The sequence below is a fragment of the Ranitomeya imitator genome, chromosome 1, assembly GCF_032444005.1.
Source record: "Ranitomeya imitator isolate aRanImi1 chromosome 1, aRanImi1.pri, whole genome shotgun sequence".
Classification (NCBI taxonomy): Eukaryota; Metazoa; Chordata; class Amphibia; order Anura; family Dendrobatidae; genus Ranitomeya; species Ranitomeya imitator.
The window spans coordinates 995,871,593-995,897,000 of record NC_091282.1 but is presented as its reverse complement, the minus strand read 5'-3'; the positions used below and the strand labels follow the sequence as shown (position 1 = coordinate 995,897,000).

General features: G+C 42.7%; 1 protein-coding gene across 1 annotated transcript in view; it reads right to left on the bottom strand.

Moving 5' to 3' along the window:
• The window catches only part of JADE1 (jade family PHD finger 1), a 110,132-nt gene that overhangs the window by 33,138 nt on the left and 51,586 nt on the right, over positions 1–25,408 (bottom strand). The window contains exons 3-5 of the mRNA XM_069743942.1: positions 8,560–8,636; positions 6,681–6,838; positions 383–573 (exon numbers count right to left, since the gene is read on the bottom strand). Coding sequence (XP_069600043.1) covers positions 383–573; positions 6,681–6,838; positions 8,560–8,636 — 426 coding nt within the window. The remainder of the gene's footprint in view (positions 1–382; positions 574–6,680; positions 6,839–8,559; positions 8,637–25,408) is intronic.

Sequence of the window (25,408 nt, the reverse complement as noted above, 5' to 3'; positions counted from 1 at the left end):
AAGACCCATTTAACAAGATGAAACAATCATTTTAGTAAGAAAAACTAATCCCGCATGACACTTTTACATTTCTGAGACTGAGGATTCGAATAGAACTTTGGTCATTTCAGAACTTCAGTAAAAGAAATCTCAGGGTCAAGAGATCTATGCTTGTAATTAAGCCCTTTTATCTTAGAAATCAGTGATTCGAAATTACGGTACAAGCTTTCCTCATGTTTTATTAGGAATATTAGTGAATTGTTATTTTCCTTCTTTAATGGAAGACATCACATAATGGACTCAGGCGGAAACGAGACAATCCAATTCTGGCCTTTACCGGCTCTGTACAGGAGATCCTGGCTTCCGCCTATATAACAATTGTCAGAAGATCGGTTACAATTACCCATGTCTTTGAATTCTTCATTAATCATCTCCAGCCAAGCGACATCCATCTCATTTAGGTCATAGCGACAAACACCATCTGCGAGGGTGTGGATATCAACGTATCCCAGCTCAGGAGGATCTGACCCCGATGAATGGATGTACTTTCGAGGTCTAGTGTATGTAACCACCTTGTCTGTCTCTGCAATAGCCCTAGAAAAAATAAACAGATACAGATTAATAGAGATTAAGTCCCAGTATCAAAGTATTACTGATCATTTTTATAAACGTCTCATTAATCCCTTAGTGACGGAGCCAAATATTTGAAATCTGACCAGTGTCACTTTATGTGGTAATAACTCTGAAACGCTTCAACAAATCCCAGTGATTTTTAGACTGTTTTTTCATGACACATTATACTTTATGATAATTGTAAATTTAGGTTGATATGTTTTGTCTTTTTTTATAAAAAATATCAGAAATTTGAGAAAAATGTTAAAAAATTTGCAATTTTCAAGTTTTGAATGATTATCCCTTTAATCCAGATAGTCATACCACAGCAAAACATTAATAAATAACATTTCCCATATACTTGCCTTACATCAGCACCATTTAAAAAATGTTCTTTTATTTTGTTAGCATTTTAGGAGGTTTAAAAATTGTAGCAGAAATTTTTCAAGGAAATTGACTAAATTTATTTTTTTACCACCTAAATGCTTCTAACTTCTGAACAGGTCACTGTAGGCAGACTCTAAGACTACTTTCACACTTGCGTTTTTAGCAATCCGTCCTTTTGGGCAAAAAACGGATCCTGCAAATGTGCTTGCAGGATGCGTTTTTTGCCCATAGACTTGTATTGACGACGTATGGCTACACGTCGCATCTGACGGATCCGTCGTGTTTTGGCAGACTGTCACAAAAAATTCAATGTAACTTTTTTTTGTCCGTCGCGTCCGCCATTTTATACCGCGCATGCGCGGCCGAAACTCCGCTCCCTCCTCCCCGGACTTCAGAATGGGCAGCGGATGCGTTGAAAAACTGCATCCCCTGCCCACGTCGTGCACAAATTTCACAACGTGCGTCGGTACCCGTACATAGCGACGGACCCATACCGACGCAAGTGTGAAAGTAGCCTTAGGCCGCTATTTGGTCAAGAAATGCCATGGCAAACATCAGGACCACAAATCATGATCTGAGGGCACCAACTGGAATAAATAAGAAGCCCCCATACTCTGTTAACCATTTATATGATGTAGTCACTATTGACAGCAGTGATCGCGGCTGATACAGCAAGTTGTCAGCTATAGTGTACAGCCGACAGCTGCTGGATTGCCACCTGTATGGGGACGCTATTCTCTTATATCTCAGATCAATTAAAATACATATTGGCGGTCATTAAGGGGTTAAAGCAGACTCTCTTTCATGGTAGGTTCACACTAGGCATTTTTTCAGCTTTTTTTTCCTCTAGCAAGACCTGATCTCTTGGCAAGAAAGAAGCTTCAGAAAAAAAAAAAAAACATGTTTCCCTGTGTTTTTTCTTGTTTGTTTGTTTTTTTTGCTGTGGTTTTAGTATGCATACTTTTAAAGTATAGTGTTGGGAAAAAAAGTCTATTCCATAGAATTAGGTTTTGGCACAAAAAAATGCAGCAAAACCTGGTACCCATGTTTTCAGTGCGTTTTTCACAACCATTCATTTCAATAGGTGAAAACCGCTGAAAAGTGACATGCTTATGCAAAAAAAAAAAAAAAAAAAAAATGCAAAGCACAAAATCCCGATGACAAAAAACCCAAAACAATGTGTGTGCAGGACATTTCTGAAATCTCAGATTTTGCTGGTACTGTAATATGCAGCTGAAAATTTGCATTAAAAAAACGCATCAGAAAACTACTGCAGAAATGCCTAGTGTGAACTTAGCCTTATACAATATTACACCTTAATCTTAGCTTAAAGGGATTTTTCAGGTAAAAAAACAAAAAACAAAACAAATTCAAATAGCTGATCAATTTATTCCACAATCAGCATTCCTCATACCAAATAACCTGTACAAATAGTAAGAAATCAATCCAATGTCGCACAAAAAGGAAGAAAATAATGCTTAGCGTTCATCACACTGCCCCCCACTAGCCTAGCTAAAGTGCCGAGGCTGCAAAAATGGGGCTTTACCCATGAAGCGGAAGTAATTATGGCTAATGAATGGTGGGATACGCTCAAAGAAAATATGCCTAACATAGGACTTCAGTGTAACACATAGATGTGCAGTTTATGCCATGTACTAACTTTCCTGAATGTTCTCACAGGACGTGAATACAGATGGAGCCCCTCGGCCACCACATGGCAATTACTTACTGTAAGTGGCATTTGGATCCTGACACATCGCTGTTCGGTGTGTATATAGTTTACACAGGGGGCTGAGCATTGATGGGAACAGAGGATTGTTCGGTCCCCAAAAGCAGCACCATGTGATTGACAGTACATCCCTTATTTACATGGGGCGATGTGCTGCCGATAAGGAGGACTTTTCTGCTGTTATAGACAATTCAATCACTGACAAAATGGTGTTTTGCTCGTTCATCGGGTGACTGCTGACATGCTTACCAAGGCCAATAATCGGGAACGAGCGATGTTACGAATGCTCCCCCTGACCAGTCTAAGTGCACCTTTACCCTTATAGGGGTTGTTATCTGGCTGGTCTAGTCTCCTATATATTAAATCCACAGTGTATATTCAGTAACATGAAGCATAGACTTGCTTTATTTTAGAAGTAGACTGGGTAGATACGGGCATGGTGGCATATCTGCTTAGTAATGTAGTCATACACCTATGTTCCCATAGCTCTGCATGACTAGCTAGGTTTGCCAATCAGACATTTAGCCTTTTCATTACCCTAACAAAACTAAACCTCTAAAAATAAACTTTATTCAACATTAAAAACTTCCCCTAAAATTGAATATCAAAATGCAAAAAGATGCTAAATGCGAAGATGCGCTGCTGATAACACGATAACGTATGTGCACAGAATGATGGCTATTATATGTGTCAGCTCATCTAAACAGGCCAGGAAATGACCGCCGATTGGTATGAATGCTGCCGATTGGCTAGCTGGAAGGGGCCATTAGACCAGAAACTAATTGTCACCGTCAATATTATACATAAATCAGTGCTGGTCTAAACTGAGGTCAGTCGGTGCTTAATGGCTTACCTGAATTACCAGCAGTTCCGATGATCAGCATTCATCATACCTACTAACCTAATCCGTATATAATGTAACAAATGAAGACAGAGGAGCGGAAGGAAATACCAAGTAATGATATGCAGGTAAACAGCTGCGGTAGCTCTGCAGGAGCCCTCTAAACAAACCTGATTGTGAAATAATACACAGGCAAGCACACGGATTTGCCTTCCCACGCATGCCTGCACACTGCTGTTACAAGTCACCGCTTCACAGTTTGCAGCCCCACAAAGTGCATCCAACGCTGAGCCTAGACTAGAAATTAGACGTCAATTTCCACCTTTCAGGCACAGCTGGGGACTATCAACCGGGGGCTAATTTCTCCAGGAGGACTACAACCATGTTGGTGGCAAGCTTTATTCAATAAGCCCAACTAAAAATAAGGACTTGATGAGCTCACCCAATGATAACTTGTCATGACACTCTGCAGTATGTTAGAGAGTCCGGGCATCGGAGGCAGGAGTTTATGTCTACTTATTGGGATTTCTATGCACCTGTCGTAAGATAATCGTTTCCAGAAAATCTGGATGGCAACCAACACTCCCATTATTCTAGCTTCCAAAGGTGTCCTTCAGCTTTCCTGCAAAGACTCATTCATATGTCCATTTTTTAAATTTTTTTTCTTAACTTACGAGAAAAACTGACCAAGTGTCATCAGTAATTTTTGGTCAGAGTTACATCCGAATTTGGTCAGCGTGTCAGTTTTTCTTGCACGCGGGGGAAAAAAAAAAGCCTATTCTTTATATATGTACCAGTCTGAAAATCGGACTGCACTCTGATGCTACCTGAAGCTCTGTCCAATTTTCCTTACAGATCCATAAACTTGCATTGTCAATTCTGACATGTCTCCACGATTTGGCACAGACCACCCAGTCCGCAGAAAATCACGGACATATGAATGACCCCTATCATTATTGCAGGTACGAGTATGTTCGCTGCGTCCAAAGCACTGCCTTCTAATGAACGCAGGGAAATCTGCACCAGTTCCCTGAACTATGCAGATTTACAGCATGCAATACATTTGATTGATGAAACTCCTGCTGCGAAAACCAGCGTTCCGCAAGAGAAATTGACATGCTGCAGTCTTAAAAAATGAGACACATGTCAGTCTCCGCATATGATCCGCAGGCGACTATGGAAATCCCATCCACTATACTGCCACAGCTGGTCACTGTGGGTTTGACGCTGAATAAGTACCCAGCGTCACAGCCGCAGCAAATACTGATCGTGGGCACATACCCTTAAGTCATATACTCCATAAATCTAGCCTTTATGGAAGACTGTCAAGAAAGCTATATTTGAAAGCTAGACAAAGTTTGCATTTGCAATTTGCACAAAAACCTTGTAGGAGACAAAGACAGCTTGTGGAAAAAGGTGCTCTGGTCAGAGGAAACCAAAGCAGAACTTTTTGGGCTCAATGCAAAACGTTATATTTAGCGGAAAACAAACACTGCAAATCACCGTAACATCTCACTATCAAACATGGCGGTGGCAGCATCATGCTGTAGGGATGTTTTTCTTCAGCAGGGTCAGGGAAGCTAGTCAAAGTTCATGGGAAGATTGAGAAAAACCTGTTATAGGCTGCAAAACATATGTGACTCGGGTGTAGGTTCGCTTTCCAGGATAATGACCCTAAACATGCTGTCCGGGCATACAATGGAATGGTTTAGATCAATGCATGTTTGTGTGTGTGTGTGAATGACCCCACTCACTGTCCAGACCTAAATCACAGTGAGAATCTGTGGAAAGAATTGAAATTTGCTGTTCACAGAAGGCTACATCCAATCTCAACGAGCTGGTTTGCAAAGAAGGATGGGCAAAAAATCCTGTCTCTAGATGTGCAAAGTGAGTAGAGAAATACCCCAAAGACATGCAACAGGAACTGCAGTGAAAGGTGGTCCTCCAAGCTCAGTTCATGGGGTATTACAATTACTACAGGTTAGTTCCAATCCAACACGGAGACCCCCTACTAGTTTAAAAGATTTCCCTCAATTTTGCAGCATTTCTGCAACAAAACTGCATGCACTAACTGAGCCTATAGGCAGAAGTTTTCTGTTTTTAAAGGGGACAACCTGATTGCAGCTATGCAGTAGTGATAAAGCTGCCCCAGTGTTGCACTTCGTTTATTAAGTAGTTTTCAAACTTTTTGCCCCTTGCTCGACAACGACATAGCTTAGGCTGGGTTCACACTGTGTTAGTGTGACCCGTTTAACGGACTACGTTACACCGCGGCATAACGCGGTGTAACGTAGTCCGTTAACGCCGCCATTACTTTCAATGGCGGACGCATCGCTAGCACACGCCCACAATGGGCGTGCGCTAGCGATGTGCCGTCATTGAGTGACGGACCCAAGACGCGTGCTACAGCGTTTCCGGGTCCGTCACTGCTAGGGCACTGCTAGCGTAGATGGACCTAGCAGATGCTCCATCTGCGCTAGCGCTGTGCAAACGTCGGCACTTGCGCTAGTGAAGTCCGTTTAACGGATGTGTTGAACGGACTGCACAACGCAAGTGTGAACCTAGCCTTAAGAAGAAAAGGCTGTGGCTTTGTTCAAAAAAAGGAGGGAAGCTTAAAGATGTTACACACGCACAAATTTCTACTACAACAATCAACTAGTAGGTGATGTGAGGTTAGAAAATGGTATAAATTTAGAAATGAAGAGGATTATTTCTAGGTTTAGCTTAAGCTGTATTATATAGGACCCAAACGTTACAGCATACAATAAAGAAGCCATTTCTAGCAAGCCTTTCTCCTGTACTCCCTTCCCAGCCAAGTACGAACACACTTCTAATAAAGTATTTAACTAGTCACTTCCCCTTATCTGTACATTAATCTTATCATTCTAGACCTGCTGCTTCAAAACCGACCGCATAGCCAACAGTGACATTACAGTGGTGCGATCACACGGCCGGAGAATCCAGGCTTGGCAATTACAGCATGCTACAACCAGCATTTATGGAGGATCAGCGAGCAGCGGGATGTGGGTTTCTGCTTCATCGTGCAAAATAAACGTCTGCAGCATATGGAGATTTCCTGGGTGTATAATCTGTGCTGTGCCGCGTGTTACAAAACAAGATGCAATTTCCCACCTGGCGACGGGCTCCAGGATGAACTCCGAGTTCACAGGCACTTGCACTCCCTTTTCCCAATCCTGCCGCCATGGATCAGCCAGCACATAGTAGTCCTCTGGGTTCAGCTGGTGGGAGTCGTGCAGCTTCATGGCCGTGATCAGGTCTGTTCGGAACACCTGCATGACAGCATGGAGCGATTTACATTTTAATGCATTCCATTACTATGCTGGCAGGACCAGTATGATCACCAGGGTGGACATTAACTGGAGACGGCCTATCCTGCTGGGCCAAATAATAGCTGCATGGGATTATATATGACTCATGCCGTCAGCCGTAATGCCAGACAATGGAGAAAATGTTGTGAAAGCTAATGAAATGCCCAGAATAATACAATTAATCACATCCTCAATGTTAAGCACAAAAATAATAAAACGGCAGAAAAGCCCAATACTGTTTGTATGAACAGATATCTCACTATGGGATAGTCGTACTTAGAATGGTCCTAGAAGGAGAGATCCGTCAGAAAACCCCAAATATAGAAAATGACTTAACGTCCTGGATTTTCTCGTACGAGCCATATTAATGGTTATTGTGGGATTATAGCACGAAGCAGAGTAGGATTTAGTGATTGCCATTTATTACACAATATCAGAATTGTTCAGGGATTTTTGGTTTTATATTTTAAAATCAATGTAAAAATAAAGGGATACAAGTAGTCTGATATTATAGGATCGTATAAGGGTCATACGGTGCAAGAACTAAACAGACCGGCCATGTAGAGCTGAACATCACGTCACCTCAGACTGATGACAATTACCATTAACTATTACATGTACAGTAATCTTTACTTGGGCATTCTGCACCATGATAGTGCATTTGATTTGAGGCCATGACAGGTAAGCACCTTTGCCTGTTTTTCTGTGGTGTTTTTGCCCAGAATAATGGAGGTTTTATCCTCCTGTTGTGTTTTTTGCTGTTAGAGTAGGACTGGCAAGCGTGAGGACCCGTGACGTGGGTTGCCAGCTTACGTATTGTGGCCATAATATTAACTAATACCTTACATATTTTGATGTGTTCGTGTACACTTTTTTACTTTTACTTTTTGAGGTGCAGTCGGGTCCTGATGGCTTTGTAAGTTGTGGCCTCTGTTCACACGGGACGCATTAGGGTAAGTTCACACAAGGCGTTTTTGCTGCTTTTTTTTTCTGCAGCAAAACCTGATCATCTTGGCAGGAAAGAAGCTGCGTCAAAAATGCAGGTTTAGGTGCGTTTTTGGTGTGTGTTTTTTTCTTTTTGTCCAGGCTAGTGTCCTTGGATTTTCAGCAGCAAAAACGCAGCAAATAATGATACCTGCGTTATTTTCAACACCCATTCAAGTCAATGGGTGAAAACACGCAGCAAAAACGCTGAAAGAAGTGACATGCTCTATGTCAAAAAAACGCGGCAAAGCACAGAATACTGATCAAACAAAAAACCAATGTGTGTGCACGAGATTTCTGCAATCTCATAGGCTTTGCTGGTATTGTAAAAAGCAGCTGAAGACTGGCATAAAAAACGCAGCAAAAACGTCCTGTGTGAACTTACCCCTACAGTTAGCACTGGGCAGCCCGCCACAGGGCGTTACTAATAGGCTATGATCCAGGTGCTGTGCATACTCTGTGAACACTGCTGCAGATTATTTGCACTGTCTCATTTGCTATTACCGCACCTGTGCAGTCGCCATCTTTACTTGGGCCCACTGCACCATGATAGTGCATTTGATTTAAGGCCTAGACAGGTAGGCACCTTTGCCTGTTTTTTCTGTGTTTTTTCCAGAATAGTGGAGGTTTTTTCCTCCTTTTGTGGTTATTACATGTACAGTGTAGAAGAAATCTACTCCAACCCTCCCGCACAATACCTCAGAGGGCTTCCGATCTTCATGTCTGGAGATTCTGCCATGTCGAGACCTTGTCTGAGACCAAGATGTGGACAAGCCTGTAAAACAAGCAGCAAATGCGAATTAAGAAAAATCAATACAAGTATATTGTGCGAGGCCAGAAACAGTCGGGTTCTGGCTGGGAATATGCATATCACATACCTGCGGTCTTGTGACTGCTGTCACTGGCGCTGACACCAGCGAATTCCCAAAGTGTGCACTGGGAGGATCAACAAGTCTGCAGTCATATAGAGAGACTGCAGACTTGTCATTTTAGACAGGACAACCCCTTTAAAGCAGCACTCCAGCCTTTATTTTACTATTTCAGAGCTGGTGTGGTGTCACTAAACTAAGTTTCCTGAGCCTAGTCTTACACTTACCAGCTGCAGTCTTCAGCTCTTCCCACTGCAACTTCTGACTGACTGCAAGTCAGAGGTAACAGTGGCAAGCTCTAAATGTAAGGGCCCCTTTCCATTTGTGAGGAAAACGGACAAGTGCAATCCGATAAAAAATCGGATTGCACTCGGACCAATGTTAATCAATATGTGACACTCCATTTGCGATTTTTTTTTCCCAGCCGAAATCGGACTGAGAAAAATCTGTGTCGGCTGAGAAAAAAAATCGCAGCATGCTGCGTATTGCTGAGATTCTTGGACGAGACTCGCCAATGCAAGTCAATGGGTGCGAGAAAAAAAAACGCACAGCACTCGCACCATGCGAGTGCTGTCCGATTTTTACGCACCCGTGTCCTTAGAAAAGCCGGCAATTCAGCGCAGAGTACAGTAAAATCACACTGACAGGTTAGATGAGAGTAGATATATACACATAGAATAGGTATATATACATATATATATGTCAGGGAGACACCTATATATATATATATTTATATTTAATGCAGCGTGAGATAGCTTTAAAGCTGGTAATTCAATTACCGGCTTTTGCTTTCTCCTTCACAAACCCGACATGATATGAGACCTGGTTTACATACAGTAAACCATCTCATATCACCATTTTTTTTTTGCATATTCCACACTACTAATGTTAGTAGTGTGTATATGCAAAATTTGGGCGTTCTAGCTATTATATTTAAGGGTTAAATGGCGGAAAAAATTGGCGTGGGCTCCCGCACAATTTTCTCCGCCAGAGTAGTAAAGCCAGTGACTGAGGGCAGATATTAATTGCCTGGAGAGGGTCCATGGTTATTGGCCCCCCTGGCTAAAAACACCTGCCCCCAGCCACCCCAGAAAAGGCACATCTGGAAGATGCGTCTATTCTGGCACTTGGCCACTCTCTTCCCATTCCCGTGTAGCGGTGGGATATGGGGTAATGAAGGGTTAATGCCACCTTGCAATTGTAAGGTGACATTAAGCCTAATTAATAATGGAGAGGCGTCAATTATGACACCTATCCATTATTAATCCAATTGAAAGAAAGGGTTAAAAAAAACACACACACATTATTAAAAATTATTTTAATGAAATAAAAACAAAGGTTGTTGTAATTTTTTATTTAACGCCCAATCCACTCAGTGAAGACCCTCGTTCTGTGACAAAAAAAAAAAAAAACCAACAATATACTTACCTTCCACAGATCTGTAAAGTCCAACGATGTAAATCCTTCTGAAGGGGTTAAAACATTTTGCAGCCAGGAGCTTTGCTAATGCAATGCTACTCCTCGCTGCAAAACCCCGGGGAATGAGTCTAAATATAGATCAATGAGCTATATTTAGCTTCATTTGCGTTCATAGATCGTGGGAACTTTCCTAGAAAGCCTGGGAGCTAGGAAAGTTCCCACGATCTATGAACAGCCAGCAGAGGGCGCCTCACCGCAAATGAAGCTAAATATAGCTCATTGATCTATATTTAGACTCATTCCCCGGGGTTTTGCAGCGAGGAGTAGCATTGCATTAGCAAAGCTCCTGGCTGCAAAATGTTTTAACCCCTTCAGAAGGATTTACATCGTTGGACTTTACAGATCTGTGGAAGGTAAGTATATTGTTGGTTTATTATTTTTTTTTTTTGTCACAGAACGAGGGTCTTCACGGAGTGGATTGGGCGTTAAATAAAAAATTACAACAACCTAACGCTGCATTAAATATAAATATATATATATAGGTGTCTCCCTGACATATATATATGTATATATACCTATTCTATGTGTATATATCTACTCTAATCTAACCTGTCACTGTGATTTTACTGTACTCTGCGCTGAATTACCGGCTTTTCAAAGGAGACCCGTGCGTAAAAATCGGACAGCAATACGGATGTCATACGGATGTTGCGATAAAAAAAAATCGCATGACACTCGCAGACGTTACATCCGTTTTTTCGGTCCGTAAATCGGACCGTTTTTTTCTCACACAAGTGGAAAGGGGCCCTAAGTCTAAGAGATCCTCGTTCTGTCTCTCATACACTTGCATTGAGTTGTGACATCCGGATCCGAACACTGGAGCAATCTGCAGGTCACAAATTGCTGGAGACCGACAGGCATGGGGCTGACAACAGAAGATGATGGCGGCTGGCAAGTGTACCACTGAGGGCAGGGAACTTTGATTAGTAGCACCAGTCTAGCAATTTAAAAAGCTGAAGTGGTGCTTTAGAGGGGCATTTGCCTCAAGACATTTGTCCTGGCCAATTTAGTCCAACAATGGTTTTGATAGATGTGGTATAGATGTGGCCCCACCTCTGGGACCGGTACCTATACTGGGAGCGAGCCCACCCATCTCTGGCGACTGTCAGTGGAGAAGTGTTTGTGAATGTGTGACTGAATATATTAAGTCGTATGGGCCTCATACTCCAGCAGGCGTTATTATCAAGACCAGTGTATAGATTGTCTTTAATTTTCACATAAAAAAAAAAAAAATGATTTGTGTGACATTTTATTATGGCTTGAATGTATTTTGATTTAACAAAAAAAGCAAAACAAAAAAAAACCACAACACAAAACCACAACAAAACAGTGAGCGGGCATTGTACCCAGTCAGTTATTGGGTAGGGGGATAATACATCTGATGTAACAAAGGAAGGCTGGGAAATTTGCGAGAGAAAAAAAAATGTTCAGGTACAAGGAATCACTTTGGTCCACTGGTGCTCAGCTGCTCCACACACGGTCTATGGGAGAGACTGTATAATTGTACGTACTGACAGGTAATAGGCAGCACGGTGGTCAGTGGATAACACTGGAGCTTTGCAGCAATGAGGCCCACCAAGGAAAGTATCCCTTTTCCCACAGGTTTTTCCAGTTTCCTCCCACACTACAAAGACCTACTGATGGGGAATTTACATTGTGAGCCCTTATGGGCACAGTGATGAGGTCTGTGGAATAGGATGGCGCTATACAAGAGAGTAAAATCAAAATAAATATAGTGTACCAGAAACAGCCTGGTCATCAACTTCCCCAAGCCACAGCCGGCCGGCCATCCTTTCTAAACCCATCTTCCCCACAGACAGGAGAGGATAAAGAACTCAACTTCACATCTAAATTACAGAGTACAGCTCCAAAAATATGTACATGGCCAGGTATTTTACATTCAGAATAAAAGGGGGAGGAAGAGCAGTATTAATACTAACCCAAACATAACAGCTTGAACTTTTGCTCCCCATCCATCCCACAAGAGGGGCGGAGTACTTTGTTATTGTGGTCTCTCGTGGCTGACAATATTAAGCAACAAAATCTAAATATGTGCTAAGTCAAATATAAAGGAGTATTCCCAGAACTGAAAGGTAGTCCTTATCCACAGGACAGGAGATAAATCCCTGATCTCTGGGGAAACCTCAGTGATGGAGGACCATGGATGGAGTGCTGGTGTGCATGCTCATAACATGGTCTCTGGGACTGCCAAAGCACTCCGAGCCCTGTTCTCACAATCCTAGGGGTCCCAGCAGTTAGACCCCTGACTGACAGTAAGTAAGCCCCTAACTTATGGATAGGGAATAACGTTCAATTTTGGGATCACCTATTTAATATATTGCAGATAACTACACATTTTAAAAGGGTTGCTAAGTTTGGAAAACCTATTTAGGGATCCCCCTATCTCGGCCTGGAGGCTCTGTCCTGTGCTATAACATATTACACAGACATCACAATGATGATTCCGAACGGTGCAATCCTTCATTTTTACTGTGGTGGTGCTGCAGGGAAATTGAACAGATATGGACAGGTTTCTCATAGATTACACTTTATCGCAGGGGTCCGAGCAGGCGGGCTCTTTGTCTTCTGTTCATTGTTAAAAGACTCCCTCAAGTAGTAGTAGTTCATGGACCCCTATCTAAGTAAGGGCCAGTAAAAAACGAAAAGCTAGCACTCGACTATTTGTAGAGTTTGATGGTGCGAGTGAACGGAGCCAATGGTCCCATAAATAGTTGAAGTGAAAAATCACTGCACTCATCCAGTTCAAAAAAAGAGTTGCTTAGGTGAACAATTTATTGAGAGACGGTGATGAAGACGAAACGACAGGTAATAAGGCAATTAATGTTTCGGCCACCCAGTGGCCTTGATCACAACAATGCTGTAACAAACAGAAAAAATACAATGCATCAACACATGGTTATATACAGTGCTGCAATAATATATTCAAAATATACAATTAAAGGAAAACTTTTTGAATTTCAAGAAAGAATCCTATGTACAATAATTAGAAAACAAGTCAGGGTCCTCAGATAACCAGGGCTCTCAAGGATGCATTTGGTATTCTCAGCACTGACATATACACTAAACCAACTGACTGCAACAGTCTACTGCTATATAATAGCTGCCATCCAAAATCTACCAAGGATAGTCTCCCCAGATCACAGTTCAAGAGAGTCACTAGGATTGTCTCCAACTCTGCGACCAGAGAAACCGGAATACATGAAATGGCCAACAAATTTAGGGCAAGCAATTATCCAACTGAGCTCCTTGAGATAGAATCCATCAAAGCCCTTAATGAGACAGGGGACACGGCCATAACCACGTACAAGAATCTTAGACTCCCATTTGTCCACAATCATCACCCTACCATGCGCAGAATCCATAACCTTATCTGAGATCATTGGCCTCTTCTTACAAAGGCCTACCCACACATCCAAATTTTCAAAGATCCACCTCTGATGTGCATGCGATGACTATGGAACGTAAGAGACAGACAGAGTGGTTAGGGCTGACTTAGGTACATTAAAACCACCTCCTCCCAGGACAAAGAAGGACAGGCACATTTCCATGCCTGAACTGCATGAGCTGCTCGAATATAATTAAGGGTAGTGAAGTATTACACCCTCGCACTGGGAAATCTTTTCCCATTAAAGATTACTATACTTGCGAGTCCAATTTTGTAATATACGTCATCAAATGCCCATGTGGACTACTATATGTGGGTGAAACTACCCAGACGATTAGGTACAGGATCTCTAGCCACAAGTCCACCATCAGGTGTGAGAAAACACAGCTAACACTCCCTTTGCAACTTAAAGAAGCAAAACACAGTGTAGCTCAACTCAGGTTTCAAGTAATTGAGAAAGTCCTACGCCCAAGGAGGGGTGGCAATTATATCCAATTGCTAAAACAGAAACGTTTTGGATCTACACTCTGAATACACTCCTAGAGGTCTTAATAGGATACTTGATTGGCCACTATAACCAAGTTTTTGTTTTTTCTAGACAAATTGATCCACCGCACTTGTAGACTTGACATTTTGCATATTCAGGTTGTTAAGACTTTTACCCCTTATGTTCCATGCAAGTTTCATTTAACCCTCCATTATATTATTTCCATTTTTTTTTTTAATTTGTTTTTATTTTTTTCATTTAATTTTATTAATTTCTTTTTTTTTATTTTTGTTCCCCTTTGTTCTTATTTTTACTTTTCTTTAACCCGTTTTCAACCCAAATTAGTTATTTTCAGTTCATTTTCCATTTATTTTCTATGTATTTATTTATTTCAACTCAAGCTCTTCTCTGTGAATAATCATTACAGTTTGGACTCTTACTTTTTGTTTATTTGTCCCATGTTTTACTTGTCCCATATGTGTTACCTGTATTATTTTCTAGATTATATTTCTGCCATATTATTTTACTTATTACTATCTGCAGAGCTAGTGTGAACCACATCCTACTACATAGACGCTGCCATGGTAACATTAGCAACTACCGTTGTTCCCACTAAGTGTTGCACATGCGCCGCAATCAGTCCTACCGCGCAAAGAGTCACACAGCCACCGCTGAGCATGGCGCAGGCGCCACAGAGATAGTGTGAAGCACATCCTACTTCACAGACGCTGCCATGCTAATAATAGCAACCACCATTGTCCCTACTACGCGCTGCACATGCGCCGGCAATCGGCCCTACCGTGCAAGCGCTAGAGAACACTATGGTAACAATCACCACTGCACTCAGCGCAGGCGTCTCCCACCATGTCCGGTCACGTGACCGACGACCGACCTGAGCATTTATACAGCGGCACTGCACTTTAACCCTACAGCCGCTCTCTTGGCCAGGACACATACTGTGTTGGCACCTCCCACTTTGCCACGAACGCTGTCTTCCAGGACTAGGATCGCGGTTCCTACTGCGCTGCCTATGGATGTGAGACAACCGGTATATGACAGATAAGTCCTGCTTAGTTCATATGCAGATACCTTAAGTCCCATGTTGTACCCATTTACAGACTTAAGCAGCTATAATCATTTCGGGCAAGTGTGCACATACAACGCGGTTACCTCTATCTACTTCAGTCCCTGCTGGCTCAACGCTACACGGGCAAGTATGATAGAGTCAATTGTTTAATGGGAACTTTGTTACTTGAAAAACCCAGTAGAAAGATCTATGGATTTGTTTATGTTGCTGCAAACCCCCTTGTGGGTAGATGGTACATGCACATATACACCATCCCGGATAATCCCTGTTTGGATCACAGGCCTTATATTCCTGTATAGGGTAAATACCTTTATTTCTAACCCCTATACGCCGTTAAGTACTTAACTCTCACAGGTTTTTACAAGTCTATTCACAATATTGCACTTGAGGCAAGGAGATTACTCGGGGCCTACGGAGAAATGCATACGCGCACACGTATATAGTGATATATGCATCCGGCCATCTCTCATTATCTCCCATCACCTCAAACAGGTTAAGACTTGGCCATCTTCACAATTGATTACCTTTAAACAACAAAACGTCCATTGATAGAAACGAACCGCCACAAAGGGTATGTGCATCTGTTTTACCTTCTGTAATGTGTGATTTGTAGTCGCTCTTAAAGTTGACCCAACCCTTGTAAACCAGTCTCTTTTGAATGTCCTTTGCAACATAGGTCTCAGGAAGAATATAGTTTTTTCTATTCTCTGGTTATCTGAGGACCCTGACATGTTTTCTAAGATTACACATAGGATTCTTTCTTGAAATTGTAAAAAGTTTTCCTTTAATTGTATATTTTGTATATATTATTGGGGTACTGTATATAACCATGTGTTGATACATTGTATTATTTCTGTTTGTTACAGCATTATTGTGATCAAGGCCACTGGGTGGCCGAAACGTTAATTGCCTTATTACCTGTCGTTTCGTCTTCATCACCGTACCTCAATAAAGTGTTCACCTAAGCAACTCTTTTTTTGAACTGGATGAGTGCAGTGATTTTTCACTTCAACTAAGTAAGGGCCAGAGCAGCTCCTGCTCAGGCGCAAAGTATTACAAAGTATGGCGAGTCATATATATGGCCGCCTTGTGTACACTACACTTTCCCTGGAGAACGGCTATGAAACAAGACTTTTTTTCAATAGGAAAACCAATTTTCTCCTCATCACAGCAAACACGTTCCCTGGAATAGGGGATTATAGTGTAATCCTGGCATCTGCAGCTCGGCTTCCTTACTGAGCTGTAATCTGATCGCTCCATTCCTGCTCATGTCAGTGCTGATCCCAGCGCCCGCTCACTGCTCGGCAGGGATGGAGTCATGCCTGCAGCACGTTTGTCACTGTAGAAAACTGGACTGGAATTTCAGATTAAATATGACAACAGCATCATCACTTGGTGACTGACATGTAATGTCCTCACGGTAATCTAGTGCAGACGCCATAAACCTGCGGAGGGGGAGAGTTACATAAAGGTTATGGAAATCCACAGCAGCCACAATGGCCTTTGCCCTTTTACTGTAATGGAAAGTGATTTCAGCGGCCTGAGGTTTGCAGCAAGTTTCTGCATTTGACTTACTCCTTTCCAAATTCTAACACATTGTATACATACAATTAAAAAAATGACTAATACAAACAGGACTGAGAAAAAAATGATGGCTACGGCACCGACCTGTGTGAGGCAAGGATAACGCCCCTTATCAGGGTCATAGCCCTACAGATGACTAGAGAAAAACCCAAAGATGCCACCTGCCAATCTGCAGGACTTACTGTGACAGCTTGCCAAACACTGGGCTGATTGTCGGAACTGCCATTAGAATGAATGCAAATGATCAACCTCTGCTCCAATCAGCTGGGGCTCTTCAGAATATCCACCTTGGGAATACCCCTTCAAAGATTCCTGACATAGGATTAAGCCCAGGCTCGGACTGGCCCACAGGGGAACCCCCAACCACACTGTATGGTCAGTACTTGGCATAATTCACTTGATTCTCTCTGTTCAGAAAAAAGCAGCATCTCATCATAAACCAAACAACCCAGTTAATCATTATATAGAGATATAGGTAAATTAATGAACCAGGGTAATGTAATATTTGCATGCAGGTGAGAAGTGGGCCCCCAAAGTCAATGTCACTGGTGGGTCCTTGGCACCCTAGTCCGACACTGATTAAGCCCCCTGTAGACATTACACTGAGGTCAATTGAACCCACCAATATGGAGTCGGTCAACACTCTAACGTGTATGGCAGCCACATACAGCGCCTTGCGAAAGTATTCGGCTCCCTGGAACTTTTCAACCTTTTCCCACATATCATGCTTCAAACATAAAGATCAACAACAAGTGGAACACAATAGTGAAGTTGAACGAAATTTATTGGTTATTTTAAATTTTTGTGGAAATTCAAAAACTGAAAAAAGTGGGGCGTGCAATATTATTCGGCCCCTTTACTTTCAGTGCAGCAAACTCACTCCAGAAGTTCATTGTGGATCTCTGAATGATCCAATGTTGTCCTAAATGTCCAATGATGATAAATATAATCCACCTGTGTGTAATCAAGTCTCCTTATAAAAGCACCTGCTCTGTGATAGTCTCAGGGTTCTGTTTGAAGCTCAGAGAGCATCATGAAGACCAAGGAACACAACAGGCAGGTCCGTGATACTGTTGTGGAGAAGTTTAAGGCTATGTGCACACGTCAGGATTCCTTGCAGAAATTCCTGAACAAAACCAAACATTTTCTGCAACAAATCCGCATGCGTTTTTTTTTTTTTTTGCGGATTTTTTGCGTTTTTTTTCCCGGAGGTTCCCAATGCAATAATATAGTGGGGAAATCCACAAAAAAATCCACAAAATTAACCCCTTTACCCCCAAGGGTGGTTTGCACGTTAATGACCGGGCCAATTTTTACAATTCTGACCACTGTCCCTTTATGAGGTTATAACTCCGAAACGCTTCAACGGATCCTGGTGATTCTGACATTGTTTTCTCGTGACATATTGTACTTCATGATAGTGGTAAAATTTCTTTGATAGTACCTGCGTTTATTTGTGAAAAAAACGGAAATTTGGCGAAAATTTTGAAAATTTCGCAATTTTCAAACTTTGAATTTTTATGCAATTAAATCACAGAGATATGTCACACAAAATACTTAATAAGTAACATTTCCCACATGTCTCCTTTACATCAGCATAATTTTGGAACCAATTTTTTTTTTTGTTAGGGAGTTATAAGGGTTAAAAGTTGACCAGCAATTTCTCATTTTTACAACACCATTTTTTTTTAGGGACCACGTCTCATTTGAAGTCATTTTGAGGGGTCTATATGATAGAAAATGCCCAAGTGTGACACCATTCTAAAAACTGCACCCCTCAAGGTGCTCAAAACCACATTCAAGAAGTTTATTAACCCTTCAGGTGTTTAATAGGAATTTTTGGAATGTTTAAATAAAAATGAACATTTAACTTTTTTACACAAAAAATTTACTTCAGCTCCAATTTGTTTTATTTTACCAAGGGTAACAGGAGAAATTGGACCCAAAAAGTTGTTGTCCAATTTGTCCTGAGTACGCTGATACCCCATATGTGGCAGTAAACCACTGTTTGGGCGCATGGGAGAGCTCGGAAGGGAAGGAGCGCTATTTGACTTTTCAATGCAAAATTGACAGGAATTGAGATGGGACGCCATGTTGCGTTTGGAGAGCCACTGATGTGCCTAAACATTGAAACCCCCCACAAGTGACACCATTTTGGAAAGTAGACCCCCTAAGGAACTTATCTGGATGTGTGGTGAGCACTTTGACCCACCAAGTGCTTCACAGAAGTTTATAATGCAGAACCGTAAAAATAAAAAATCATATTTTTTCACAAAAATTATATTTTTGCCCCCAATTTTTTATTTTTCCAAGGGTAAGAGAAGAAATTGGACCTCAAAAGTTGTTGTCCAATTTGTCCTGAGTACGCTGATACCCCATATGTGGCAGTAAACCACTGTTTGGGCGCATGGGAGAGCTCGGAAGGGAAGGAGCGCAGTTTGACTTTTCAATGCAAAATTGACAGAAATTGAGATGGGACGCCATGTTGCGTTTGGAGAGCCACTGATGTGCCTAAACATTGAAACCTCCCACAAGTGACACCATTTTGGAAAGTAGACCCCCTAAGGAACTTATCTAGAGGTGTGGTGAGCACTTTGACCCACCAAGTGCTTCACAGAAGTTTATAATGCAGAACCGTAAAAATAAAAAATCATATTTTTTCACAAAAATTATATTTTTGCCCCCAATTTTTTATTTTTCCAAGGGTAAGAGAAGAAATTGGACCACAAAAGTTGTTGTCCAATTTGTCCCGAGTACGCTGATACCCCATATGTGGCAGTAAACCACTGTTTGGGCGCATGGGAGAGCTCGGAAGGGAAGGAGCGCCGTTTGACTTTTCAATGCAAAATTGACAGGAATTGAGATGGGACGCCATGTTGCGTTTGGAGAGCCACTGATGTGCCTAAACATTGAAACCCCCCACAAGTGACACCATTTTGGAAAGTAGACCCCCTAAGGAACTTATCTGGATGTGTGGTGAGCACTTTGACCCACCAAGGGCTTCACAGAAGTTTATAATGCAGAGCCATAAAAATAAAACAAAATTTTTTTCCCACAAAAATTATTTTTTAGCCCCCAGTTTTGTATTTTCCCTAGGGTAACAGGAGAAATTGGACCCCAAAAGTTGTTGTCCAATTTGTCCTGAGTACGCTGATACCCCATATGTGGGGGGGAACCACCGTTTGGGCGCATGGGAGGGTTCGGAAGGGAAGGAGCGCCATTTGGAATGCAGACTTAGATGGAATGGTCTGCAGGCGTCACATTGCGTTTGCAGAGCCCCTAATGTACCTAAACAGTAGAAACCCCCCACAAGTGACACCATTTTGGAAAGTAGACCCCCTAAGGAACTCATCTTGATGTGTTGTGAGAGCTTTGAACCCCCAAGTATTTCACTACAGTTTATAACGCAGAGCCATGCAAATAAAAAATATTTTTTTTTCCACAAAAATTATATTTTAGCCCCCAGTTTTGTATTTTTCCAAGGTTAGCAGGAGAAATTGGACCCTAAATGTTGTTGTCCAATTTGTCCTGAGTACGCTGATACCCGATATGTTGGGGGGAACCACCGTTTGGGCGCATGGGAGGGCTTGGAAGGGAAGGAGCATCATTTGGAATGCAGACTTAGATGGATTGGTCTGCAGGCGTCACATTGCGTTTGCAGAGCCCCTAATGTACCTAAACAGTAGAAACCCCCCACAAGTGACCCCATATTGGAAACTAGACCCCTCAATGAACTTATCTAGATGTGTTGTGAGAACTTTGAACCCCCAAGTGTTTCACTACAGTTTATAACGCAGAGCCGTGAAAATAAAAAATCTTTTTGTTTTCCCACAAAAATTATTTTTTAGCCCCCAGTTTTGTATTTTCCCAAGGGTAACAGGAGAAATTGGTCCACAAAAGTTGTTGTCCAATTTGTCCTGAGTACGCTGATACCCCATATGTTGGGGTAAACCCCTGTTTGGGCACACAGGAGAGCTCGGAAGGGAAGGAGCACTGTTTTACTTTTTCAACGCAGAATTGGCTGGAATTGAGATCGGACGCCATGTCGTGTTTGGAGAGCCCCTGATGTGCCGAAACAGTGGAAACCCCCCAATTATAACTGAAACCCTAATCTAAACACACCCCTAACCCTAATTCCAACGGTAACCCTAACCACACCTCTAACCCTGACACACCCCTAACCCTAATCCCAACCCTATTCCCAACTGTAAATGTAATCTAAACCCTAACCCTAACTTTAGCCCCAACCCTAACTGTAGCCCCAACCCTAACCCTAACCCTAGCCCTAACCCTAGCCCTAACCCTAGCCCTAACCCTAGCCCTAACCCTAACCCTAGCCCTAACCCTAGCCCTAACCCTAACCCTAGCCCTAACCCTAGCCCTAACCCTAGCCCTAACCCTAGCCCTAACCCTAGCCCTAACCCTAACCCTAGCCCTAACCCTAGCCCTAACCCTAACCCTAGCCCTAACCCTAGCCCTAGCCCTAACCCTAGCCCTAACCCTAACCCTAATCCTAGCCCTAACCCTAGCCCTAATGGGAAAATGGAAATAAATACATTTTTTTTTATTTTTCCCTAACTAAGGGGGTGATGAAGGGGGGTTTGATTTACTTTTATAGCGAGTTTTTTAGCGGATTTTTATGATTGGCAGCCGTCACACACTGAAAGACCTATTTTATTGCAAAAAATATTTTTTGCAATACCACATTTTGAGAGCTATAATTTTTCCATATTTTGGTCCACAGAGTCATGTGAGGTCTTGTTTTTTGCGGGACGAGTTGACGTTTTTATTGAAAACATTTTTGGGCACGTGACATTTTTTTATCGCTTTTTATTCCGATTTTTGTGAGGAAGAATGACCAAAAGCCAGCTATTCATGAATTTCTATTGGGGGAGGCGTTTATACCGTTCCACGTTTGGTAAAATTGATAAATCAGTTTTATTCTTCGGGTCAGTACGATTACAGCGATACCTCATTTATATCATTTTTTTATGGTTTGGTGCTTTTATACGATAAAAACTATTTTACAGAAAAAATAATTATTTTTGCATCGCTTTATTCTCAGGACTATAACTTTTTTATTTTTTTGCTGATGATGCTGTATGGCGGCTCTTTTTTTGCGGGACAATATGACGCTTTCAGCGGTACCATGGTTATTTATATCTGTCCTTTTGATCGCGTGTTATTCCACTTTTTGTTCGGCGGTATGATAATAAAGCGTTGTTTTTTGCCTCGTTTTTTTTTTTTTTTTCTTACGGTGTTTACTGAAGGGGTTAACTAGTGGGACAGTTTTATAGGTCGGGTCGTTACGGACGCGGCGATACTAAATTTGTGTACTTTTATTGTTTTTTTTTTTTTATTTAGATGAAGAAATGTATTTATGGGAATAATATTTTTTTTTTTTTTTCATTATTTTGGAATATTTTTTTTTATTTTTTTTACACATTTGGAAAATTTTTTTTTAACTTTTTTACTTTGTCCCAGGGGGGGACATCACAGATCAGTGATCTGACAGTTTGCACAGCACTCTGTCAGATCACTGATCTGATAGGAGTGCAGGCTGCTTTACAGTGCCTGCTCTGAGCAGGCTCTGTGAAGCCACCTCCCTCCCTGCAGGACCCGGATCCGCGGCCATCTTGGATCCGGGGCTCGAGCAGGGAGGGAGGTGAGGAGACCCTCGCAGCAACGCGATCACATCGCGTTGCTGCGGGGGGCTCAGGGAAGCCCGCAGGGAGCCCCCTCCCTGCGCGGTGCTTCCCTGCACCGCCGGCACATCGCGATCATCTTTGATCGCGGTGTGCCAGGGGTTAATGTGCCGGGGGCGGTCCGTGACCGCTCCTGGCACATAGTGCCGGATGTCAGCTGCGATAAGCAGCTGACACCCGGCCGCGATCGGCCGCGCTCCCCCCGTGAGCGCGGCCGATCGGCTATGACGTACTATCCCGTCCAGGGTCAGATAAGCCCAGGGCACCTCGACGGGATAGTACGTCTAAGGTCACAGAGGGGTTAATGAACATGCTGCGTTTTTTACCGCAATGCATTTTTTCGCGGAAAAAAACGCAACATATGCACAAAAATTTCGGAATGCATTATAAATGATGGCATGCACATGTATGCATTTAAGCGAAAAATCCTGAACGTGTGCACACAGCGTAAAGCCGGATTTGGATACAAAATGATTTCCAAAACTTTAAACATCCCAAGGAGCACTGTGCAAGCGATCATATTGAAATGGAAGGATCATACCACTGCAAATCTACCAAGACCCGGCCATCCCTCTAAACTTTCATCTCAAACAAGGAGAAGGCTGATCACAGATGCAGCCAAGAGGCCCATGATCACTCTGGATGAACTGCAGAGATCTACAGCTGAGGTGGGACAGTCTGTCCATAAGACAACAATCAGTCGTACACTGCACAAATCTGGCCTTTATGGAAGAGTGGCAAGAAGAAAGCCATTTCTCAAAGATATCCATGAAAAGTGTCATTTAGCATTTGCAACAAACCACCTGGGAGACACACCAAACATGTGGAAGAAGGTGCTCTGGTCAGATGAAACCAAAATCAAACTTTTTGGCAACAATGCCAAACAATATGTTTGGCGTAAAGGCAACACAGCTCATCACCCTGAACACACCATCCCCACTGTCAAACATGGTGGTGGCAGCATCATGGTTTGGACCTGCTTTTCTTCAGCAGGGACAGGGAAGATGGTTAAAATTGATGGGAAGATGGATGGAGCCAAATACCAGACCATTCTTGAAGAAAACCTGTTGGAGTCTGCAAAAGAACTGAGATTGGGATGGAGATTTGTCTTCCAACAAGACAATGATCCCAAACATAAAGCAAAATCTACAATGGAATGGTTCACAAATAAACATATCCAGGTGTTCGAATGGCCAAGTCAAAGTACAGACCTCAATCCAACCGAGAATCTGTGGAAAGAGTTGAAACCTGCTGATCACAAACAATCTCCACCAAACCTCACTGAGCTCGAGCTGTTTGCCAAGGAAGAATGGGCAAGGATTTCAGTCTCTCGATGTACAAAATTAATAGAGACATACCCCAAGCGACTTGCAGCTGTAATCGCAGCAAAAGGTGGTGCAACAAAGTATTAAGTTACAGGGGCCGAATAATATTACACGTCCCACTTTTCAGTTTTTGAATTTCCAAATAAATTTAAAGTAACCAATAAAGTTCATTCAACTTCACAATTGTGTTCCACTTGGTGTTGATTCTTCACACCAAAAATGTACATTTGGTATCTTTATGTTTGAAGCATGATATGTGGGAAAAGGTTGAAAAGTTCCAGGAGGCCGAATACTTTTGCAAGGCTCTGTAACTCCCCAGCCAATGATGTTGGAGGAGACAAGGATCTGCAGGTTAATATTTCAATGCCTGATCCTTATGTACTATGAGAAAATCTGACTGCTCCGGTGCATGGGGTAATAAGGGGAGATAGGTATCGCTACGGGGTCCTTAGGGTAAAAAGAACCAAAAAATACAATATTAGCCTGCAACCATAGCAGTAATCTGGAGGGAAATATTGTTTTCAAACATGTTTGGCAGTGTTAACTTTGAGATGTAATCTCTTCACAGCTGCTCACTACAGTCATGGAGGTGGCGCTGAGGAAATGAACAGTCAGGGCTCACTATGCAGCGAGTGTGCTGTGATCAACCCCCTCTAGTCAATGGCCGACATCTTAGTCTGGGTTCACATTGCGTTAATGGGAAAGCGCTAACGGACAGCGTTGCAAGGCGAAATTAACGCCGTGCAACGCGTCCGTTAGCGCGCCCATTCACAGCAATGGGAACGCGCAGCACTAGCGTGTGCCATGTTCGGCACGCGCTATGCGACGCGCCGGTGTTTCCTGGCGCGCCGCGGACGCTGCTTGCAGCGTCCGAGGCGCGCCCGTGGTCCGTTCCCCGCTCTCGCAGATCGGGGATCTGCGAGAGCGGGGATGTTACCGCGACCCCGGGACGCGGCCCCATTAAAAACATTGCGTTAGCGCAACCCGCTAGCGCTAAACGGGTTGCACTAACGCAATATGAACCTAGCCTTACTCTGCACACAGGCAGATGAGGATGTCAGTCAAGTAAGAGACATGATGGCTTTCTGTCCCTGTAAGGGTATGTGCACTGGTATTCTGGGTCCACTGCGGATTTGATAAATCCGCAGTGGAAAACCGCTGCATATTTATCGCGGATTTACTGCGTTTTTTTTTTTTCGGTTTTCACTGCAGTTTTACAACTGCAGATTTCTATTGGAGCAGTTGTTAAACCGCTGCGGAATCCGCAGAAAGTGACATGCTGCGGAACGTAAACCGCTGCGTTTCTTTCCGCAGCATGTGCACAGCGTTTTTTGTTTCCCATAGGTTTACATTGAACTGTAAACCCATGGGAAACTGCTGCGGATCCGCAGCTGCAGAAACGCTGCGGATCCGCAGCAAAATCCGCATTGTGTGCACATACCCTAAAGACTACTGGAGCTTCCTTGAAGATTCACTGTTCCAGGCACCTGTCCACTGCAGGCAATCAAAGTGATCAAATAACGGGATGTGCTGATCCAAGGGGGTGACAGCAGGTGATTAGGTATTATTTTACCATTTTGAAGACATGTATGCAGCCGATCCAAT